This window comes from Cyprinus carpio, chromosome B12 (assembly GCF_018340385.1).
Source record: "Cyprinus carpio isolate SPL01 chromosome B12, ASM1834038v1, whole genome shotgun sequence".
In the NCBI taxonomy this organism is placed as follows: domain Eukaryota; kingdom Metazoa; phylum Chordata; class Actinopteri; order Cypriniformes; family Cyprinidae; genus Cyprinus; species Cyprinus carpio.
This window is the reverse complement of record NC_056608.1, coordinates 12,942,291-12,951,069: the sequence shown is the minus strand read 5'-3', so window position 1 is coordinate 12,951,069 and position 8,779 is coordinate 12,942,291. Positions and strand designations below refer to the sequence as shown.

Here is an 8,779-nt window from a genome sequence, read left to right as displayed (position 1 = left end):
CCATTGCTCTTCAGTCTGAGCACAAGTGCACATAAAAATTATTTTAAGAACGACTAGATTTATATTTATTTAAATTATAGGTGTGTACAACAGTGCAGTGCAATAAAAAGACATATGGTGACCTGTATTTTATGTTTTATTAATAGGCTACATATGTAGAATCAGCCAGAGCTACTATAAAAGTAGATTAACATTTGAATAGACATTATTCACACATAAACAGTGATACAATAAATATCGTGTAGTTATCTTATTGATGGTTGCAGGATGAACAGATATAACACACATTAAATATTTGTGTCAAAACACATACTGTTACTTGCATACATGAAAGCAGACAAGCATAGATACATTTTTATAATTACTATATAAATGAATAAAGAGATACATACTGTAAGTGTAGCAATCATCTTGAGGAAATAATTGAAATCTTTACTTTGTAGTTTTAATAGCTTTCATTGAGCAGGTCCAGCCCACAACAGTGTTGATTGATCTAAATGGAAAGGTCGCTGTTAGGAGTAGCTTTTTATTTGGCTCCAGTGTATCATTTGTTAAGGTATTAATGTTCAAACTGAAGCAAAGAATGAAAGATGATCTTTTAAACCTGCTCTGTTGTTAAAAGCGGCTATGTTCTTTAGGAGACCATACGGTTATGACTCCCCTGCCATCAAGCAGGGCAAAGAAAGGGTACAGCTTCTCACGAAAGTGTCCCGTAAAGGTGTAGATGTGTGATTTGTTCTCTGCATTGTAGAAGGAAATCTGCCCCTCCTCGTAATCAATGTATATTCCCATCCGTTGGGGCACCAGCAGCAGTGGCAATGCTGTTTCGGGATTGGTGCATGCGAAAAACTGACGTGTGCTGCGCCACAGGACCCAATAACCAGTAGAAGGATTCATTGGAAAGCGGCCATGCCTTTTTGAGGAAGTAGTTGTCACTCCAACTTTCCAATAACCATTGTTTGCAAATTCCACTTCCCAGTAATGGTGGCCACTCATGTAGCCCTCCCAGCCTAGGACGCAGGGCAAGCTGTCAAATCGCTGAGGGCTGTAAGGCAGACTGGCCTCTGTTAGGCCCTCCTGAACTTTCTTGTGGTCATCAGAGAGCTGCAGCCAAGCTTGGTTGGTCATGGGATCAAGAGTTACATCAGCTATTTGAGAGAAGAACGTGAGGGCATTAGGACTGATGCATTTAACACTTTTTTGTTAATGCTGGAGTGAAGGGTTTTTTGGGGAGAAGGTCAAGTTTAAAAGATATAAACTTACCTCCTGCACTGACAATCCAGTTCCAGACTGAAAAAAAAGAGAAAAATATTGAGTCTTGAGTTTAGACACCACATTTTAATACACAACTATATATGAAAGTTAATCATTATGACAGCTAGGCCATCACACTCCCATGGCAAATTGTAACTATAGACCCTTTTCACAGACTGATAACACATTTTCACAGTTATTAACATCATAAATCTAGCAGGGTTTTTTTTTTCAGATTTCCAATTTTTAAATACACATAATACTATACTTTGTTTTATTCATTAAATTTCAGACAACTATTTAACTCCAAATTGAAATCTTTCTTTCTTTTTACTCTAATCAATCTATCTCTCAAAATTTGGATAGTCATAGAAATGCTATTGTGCTCAAATCTCAAATGTGCTCCACGGGGTCTAATAAAAGTTATAGTTACCTGAATTAGGGATGTATCGTGGCATGCCTATTTGAAAACAAAAAAGAACCCAGAAGAAAGTTATTCATTAGTGCACTTTTCAGCTTTATTCATATTTTCAGCTTTATTCATTTTATGTTAGGCTAGGTTTCAGATCCCTCACCAGCTTTCCAGGTGCGTTGCTTAGCTGAAAGCCATAGATGAGGAACCATGCCCTAAAATAAATATTAAAAAACATGAATTAGCAGCAAGACATTTTAATAAAGGCATCTAATGAGACACCCTCTATCACTTAGACTGTATAAGGGTTAAAATGACATGATATGCCGTATTTACAGACATTGCTGTTTGAAGTTGAACCTGTCACCAAACTTTTACCATATCAAACCATATTTCAAACCAAAAAGTTATTATTTAAAATCATAATTTAATAAATAATTTTTCATAACTTTTAAACAAACACGATATAATATAATGTTTTACGGTACATAATAAATGTCTTTCAAATGCAAATGGTCATACATCACAGATTGCAATAACTGGTCACAGGCTGTAAACCACACACACACACACACACACACATACTCACATTTTAATACTTTAAAAAATTCTGGGTAATTTTTTTTTTAACCCAAATGCTGAGTTCAGCCTTTTATTGGGTTATTATCAATAGTTTTACCTTTAACCCAAATGCTGGGTTCAGCCTTTTATTAAACTACTAAAAAAAGTTTTACCCATGTGCTGGGTCATTTTAACGCTGGGTTATTTTTTTTCTACCTAACCGCTGGGTTGAGCTTATCTCGGGTGAAACTTCTCAACAACGCAGCTGCTGAGAGCACGGGCTTTTTAAGTCCACAGGAGAAAGCAGTTCTCAACGCCGCCGCCACCGATTTGGTGAACTCTTTCGGGGAAATAAAGGTTTGTATACATTTAATAAATTCAAATAAATTAAATTTGTCTTGTATTTTGTCCATGGGTGTTCTTGCTTAATAATATACGTTCATCTTTTGATTATTGCTGTTGCCTATCAGTAATTCTATGTGTGATTTTTAATTTCCAACCCATTTTAAGCCAGCAATATAATTATTTTTAAACAATAGATGACTTAAATAAAACAACCCATCATGGTGGGTAAAAACGTTTTACCCAACCAGCTGGGTCAAAAAATGTGTTCTGTCCAAATATTTACCCAGCGCCGGGTTGCCAAATAACCCAAGTTGGGTTGTTTTTAACCAAACATTTTTTAGAGTGTACTTTAATTAGTTTTATATATTCGCCATTTCCTCATTAAATGGCACCACTTTCCAAAACATTTACACTACACTGTCCCAAACACAAACGGTGAAAGAATTGTATTGATAGCCATCCCACCTTGCTGTCTTCTTTCAGCAAACTCCAAGTGATGAACTCCAGCAGTGGCATGAGGGAAACCAGTTTCTTCTTCTTCAGCCCCAGGAGACGCAACAGCCGTGCCAGTTCATCTCCCAGCATTCCAGAGCTCTGCATTTCGACAGAAAGAACAAATATTACATACTTTTCATCTCTTCTGATTATCTTTTTTATAGGCTAGTTAAAAGTACATGTACTGTATATTAAAGTGCCATTTTACAAGTGGAGACTTTGAAAGATAAACAATTTCCAAGAAAGCAGAAAAACATGACTGGACTTAGGACAGCTTAAAGCGTTTGTGACCACGCATAAGAGACCTGCGTTCAAGATAATATAGATATACTTGCTGCCCCACCTCTGACACACTCTTTATCTCTTTGGCCCAGTTTGTGATCTTCTGCACCCCCTCGCTCTGATCTTTATCCTCCTTTGTGTCCTCTTCTTCCTCTTCAACAATCCTCTCCTTCATCCATGGATTCTTTTTAGACAGCTGGGGTCACACAAAGAAACAAGGAAACTTAGTTTGAGTAAGAGCATGCCATCGTATATGAAGAACAGAACAGTATGATTGAGATGTTTGTATTTTTTGTAGTACAGTCAGTTTCACCTTGTCTACACTTTGAAGTTCACTGGCCCACTGCAGAATAAGCTTGTGACACTCTTCAAGACTGCGCTCAGTTCTGGGGTCGATCTGCCTCTCTGCCTGACTGCTGCACCCTTCACCGGGATCATCCTCATTCTGTGACAGACACAAATTTATGGATGCATGATATATAGGAAGCATATAGAAGTTAGTTTAATTTATTATCAGTTGATTTTGTATTGCATGCTCACTTCCCCTATTTTTATGCTGACTTTACACAAAAATGAACATTTTGAAAAAAATCTGAGAGCTTTCTGACCCTGCATAGACAGCAATGGAGTTACTATGTCCAAGGCCCAGAAAGGTAGTAAGGACATCATTAAAACAGTCCATGTGACATCAGCGGTTCAAGATGAATGAAGGTCTTATGGGTTTGGAACGACATGAGGGTGAGTAATTAATGACAGAATTTTCATTTTTGGGTGAACTAAACCTTAAATCTTTAAAAACATTTAATTACACTGTCAAATTAAATTTTAAGCAAAATTTAAAATGAATATCAAATTTTCATATTGTACATTATAATGTTATGATGAGACACTAATTTTTCTTGTAGCATTTAAAATTATTTTAGTTCTTAGTGATTGATTATTTGTTTATTTAAACAATAGTAAATATATTGTTTTATATCGTCTGTTTATCAGTTATTGATCATAACATGACTATAAATATTGGCTTAGTATCGGCCTAAAATTGGTGTATCCCTAAAATTATTCTTCCTTTGTCATCTCCTGATGCAATTTTGGTTCTTAATGTCAAAAGGAAAAGCATAAAAAGCATATTACAGACAATATTAAATAACTTTCAATTATATTGTTATATAAAGCCAAAATAAATAATTGATATATGATACGAACACTCTTTATCACATACATAGCGTGACAAGGCCCAGAATTTCACATACAGTATTGCTTGGTTATTGATATAGGTGTTATCAGTTACCATGGTGAAACATAAACTAATAATTAAGCATCATATATTTCTCTCATGGCAACGCTTATCATATAATACCAATAAAAAAGTCATTGATTGCCGTTGAGTTTGCACGCAAAGAGGAGTTTGCCAGAAATTATTACTTAAGCTGTTAAACACATCTGTCTGTTTATATACGTTTTACTTTAAATGTATAAAAAATAACCCAGATAGATAGATAGATAGATAGATAGATAGATAGATTTCGATATGGCTGAATCACAGCCGTGCCGATATATATTTTACTGGTAAAATAAAATAATAATCCATGGCCTACCTTGCAAACTTGTGCCACCTGTTGCTTCCAGTGGTTTATAAATCTGATGCACTCATCCAAACTCCGGAGATCGTTCAGGCCTTGCTGACGTTGCCTTTGCTGGAAACCAACACAAAATAATTAGCAAGAGTGTGGTGTCCAAGTTATTGTGATCATGGCCCAACATTAATCTCCCATAACATCCGTGAGTTAGTATTACCTGTGAACGGGTAGAAAACCCACTACTGTTCTTGAAGGGGCTGGTGGGTGCAGAACTGTGGACCTGAATATCTTTCTCTGATAGTGTCCAGCGCACAACCCCAACAGAATTACTCTGCTTCTGGGGCACTGGGGTAGAGGAAAAGAAGGATTTTTACTCAGTTAGTTTCATCTGACTATATGCTTTCACTTTGAAATTAATGTAATGTGTTACAGTTAAACAGAAACACAGGCATGTACTTACTGTTACGTGCCATACTGTTGTCCTTCAGGATGCTCTTCAGAGTGTTTGCCTGTTCACCTTTACAAGAGATATTTTTTTAAAAGTTATATTTTTTTATGTAAATGAACATAAATATTAAAAACATATTAATTTACTTAAATATTATTAAAAGGCCTAAATAAAAACTATTATTATTATTATTCTTGTTGATAACATCATGGGCTCGCCAAATGCATAAATGTAATAATAATCATAATACTTCTATCAAAGCAGTTAACAATAATATTAATTTCTTAGTAATGGCACCCTGCAATTGGCATCATGATAAAAGCTATGCATGAGACTCAAATGAGACTTACCCATGATGAAGTGTTGGGGAGGCAAGTGAGCGCTGAGGGTTTCTGGTGAAACTGAACGTTGGTGCTCTCTCAGCCCCAGTTTTAGCTCATCATCTGCATAATCTGAACTTTGGACCTGAATTATTACTGCCATGATTGTATGAGGTGGAGGCCAGTAAAGCTACGTGATGAGATATGGTCTTTCCCAGAAATGATTCAGTTAGTAGTCAACATGGCATGATGCCAAAAAAAAAGAAAGTGAACATATTCCTACACTGCATATCATGCATGAACTATCATGCCACATGTGCATTTACTGATTCACTGAACACTCACTAAAAACTGTATGTGGAGTTGTTTGTCAGTTTTTTTTTTTTTTTTTTTTTTTTTTTTTTTGCAATAGTAGGCTAACCTTTATATAACCTTTTGCACACTACTCAAAAGACCTCACATTTGTGCAAGCATCCTTCCTCTGCATGACTTTATAAGCCAGTTATAAAATACGGATTGTTATATGACTGTAAATAGGTTATGTAACTTTTAAAAAATGAACGCTGTCCACATGTGAAAGAGTTCACTAGAAAATGATTATAGATCCAGTAAACTGATCTATTTTTTCCTACCTTAAATTCTCGAAAAGCCAATAAAAGAAAGGTTATTCTTGGGATTCAATAACATTTCGATTTTGAATATCCATTTTTTTCAACTACATATGATTCATTTCCTAAATACCCCACATCATTAGGAACATATTATCAAACCTCTAAAAAAAAACATATTTTCCCACCTCAAGCATTAAAGGCTTTATATTATTTTAAGGGTTTTTCAGATTTAGACACCATTTATTCTCATCCCCAAAATGGTATTGGTTTCAAATGGATTTTACACAGAACTTGTTATAAAACAAACATCTACCTACTGCTCGTGTGTCTCTTATAAAAACTGAATGACAAAAAAAATTCAAATTTATCATAATTTTCTAATATTTTTATAGGGCCGAAGTTAAAAATGGTGAAATTGCATGTTTATGGTCTCTTTATTTTTGTAAAATAATAATAGTAATAATAATTTAGATGTTTAACCAAAACCACAATATTATGTCAGATGGAAATCAGCAAGAATTGTTTTCATTCATAATTTTTTTTCCAAAAATATTAATTTGACATGGTGTGATGGGGTTGAAGACGGTAACACATTTGAAGGGATATATTGCCTTACATTTTAATTTCAGTTTTGTTTCTCTCTCATATTGTCCACGTCTTTCTGGGTCAGCATGTGCTGAAACCATGACATTTTTTTTTTTTTTTTTATAAATGAGGCAAACAACTCAACCCTGTCACAAGTTTACAACCCCGTAACAATGAAAAATATACATATATTGATGAGGTTGTGCTTCTTCACTTAAAATGTCCACTGCTCCTCAAGTAGACCATAACAATAAAATAAGTACATTATATACTTATGGATTCAAATAAAATGTTGGAGAAAAAAAATAGAAAGTATTATATTAATATAGGATATTAAAGAGACCTGAAGGATGTAATTTTTGGAAAATTATGTCATATATGGGTGGAGTCTGTTATTTTCAAATAAAATTTTTTAAAATATTCAATTTAAAAAGAAAAACAAAAAAACAAAAAATTAAAACATTTAAAATAATTTTTAACAAGAAAGGAACACAAATAAATTTTTAACATCAAAAAAAAAAATAAACTGTGAACACAGATTTACTAAGTGCAAACTAAACGAAGTGCCTCAGGGAGGTGACAAAATGCTTATGAGACATTATTTTATACAAAAAATTATTAAAATGCAACAATTATTTTTAGTGATTATAAGGGGCAGATCAAAGTATATTGAAATGCTTTTAACACTTCATTTTGATGAACCATGTCTTTAAAAAGTCTGGGGGATTGAAACATTACTGAATCCCAGGAATGACCCAGAAGTTCATGCATTTCATAAATTTTTCAATGTTGTTTGTTCACTAGCAAGTATCTAGGCTATATAATAACAGCCAAAAAAGTAGGCTAATGATAAAGGCATGTTGTGTAAATCATGTTTGAGCTTATCGGGGGGAATGTTGAATATCTGCTTAAGATACAGCTGCTGATGGCATGAACTTTATCCTAGTAACAGTGTTTTCCCACCCTCAAATGACATAAAGATGAGATCAGGGTTGCCAGGTTTTCACAACAAAACTTCTACTCAAAACTTGCACAGTCACGTTTCAAGAGGTGTTCCCCTGTAAAAATTCCATTAGACAAAGTTTTTCGGCAGGGATCCTCCGGTAAAATTCCCAACACGTTATTGGGGTTGCTTCAACCCGCGGACATGAAAAACAACCTGCGGCAACACTGTTACAGTGGTAATGGGCATTTTCCATCTTTTAATTCATGAATCTTTCAAAAAACTAACTTTTTAGCACGTGGACATCTGTAAAAATAAATTTACATGGCACCTCAGTGATAACATGTGTGCATCCGAACTGCACCTGATCGGTTTAATTCACAATGTGAATCAAGGAAGGAATTTTATGTCACTTTTCACCACAGTCATCAGGGCAGTGATGCATTTTGGTAGGCTGACTGGAAAACACAATTTCTTTTGCAAGCCCTGTAATTGATTAACTGTAAGGGGGAGTATTCTTAAATTCTGACATTTTTCCACCCTGCTGATAACATTCTGAATAATATCATACCCTATCAGTATTACACTAACACTGATTAATATGAAAAGTAGGTGAACATTTTCTGAAGCCATGAGATAAATGTTATTCCTCCATCTATCCAAAGTTCAGATTTATGAAGCAAAACAGCAAGAATAAAAATAAAGCTTTATAATTCATAAATAAAAATCATAATAAAAAAGACCTCATAACAGAGCAAGCTACATGTGTATTTAAGTTTACAATGAAATAAACCTGAAGCTCTGAATTCTTGTGACATGAGTTTATGTGGTAACATGCCCTGATAGACTGCACATGACCCTTATCTGCTGTAACTTCTGTGTCATCTTATCTTACCTGTCTTAAAGGGGAACTCCAGGGCATTAGCAGAACTGCACATCTGAA

At 34.7% G+C, this 8,779-nt stretch overlaps 1 protein-coding gene across 1 annotated transcript; it reads right to left on the bottom strand.

Annotated features, from left to right (window-relative positions):
- Positions 1–118: 118 nt before the first annotated feature.
- On the bottom strand, positions 119–5,877 carry LOC109053604 (E3 ubiquitin-protein ligase TRIM39-like). The gene is made up of 11 exons (XM_042735426.1): positions 5,728–5,877; positions 5,390–5,446; positions 5,147–5,274; positions 4,948–5,046; positions 3,663–3,794; positions 3,411–3,545; positions 3,038–3,166; positions 1,830–1,881; positions 1,688–1,714; positions 1,264–1,290; positions 119–1,148 (listed from the first exon to the last, which is right to left on the bottom strand). Exons 1-11 carry the CDS (start codon positions 5,858–5,860, stop codon positions 616–618), a joined length of 1,452 nt encoding a protein of 483 aa, XP_042591360.1. The 5' UTR covers positions 5,861–5,877; the 3' UTR covers positions 119–615.
- Between the last annotated feature and the right edge of the window lie 2,902 nt (positions 5,878–8,779).

Coding starts and splice junctions, on each gene's coding strand:
- LOC109053604 (XM_042735426.1), bottom strand. CDS start 5,860: ATGGCAGTAATAATTCAGGTCCAAAGTTCAGATTATGCAGATGATGAG. Junction 3,795..4,947: donor AGGTGGCACAAGTTTGCAAG/GTAGGCCATGGA, acceptor TGTCTGTCACAG/AATGAGGATGATCCCGGTGA. Junction 3,167..3,410: donor AGATAAAGAGTGTGTCAGAG/GTGGGGCAGCAA, acceptor GTCGAAATGCAG/AGCTCTGGAATGCTGGGAGA.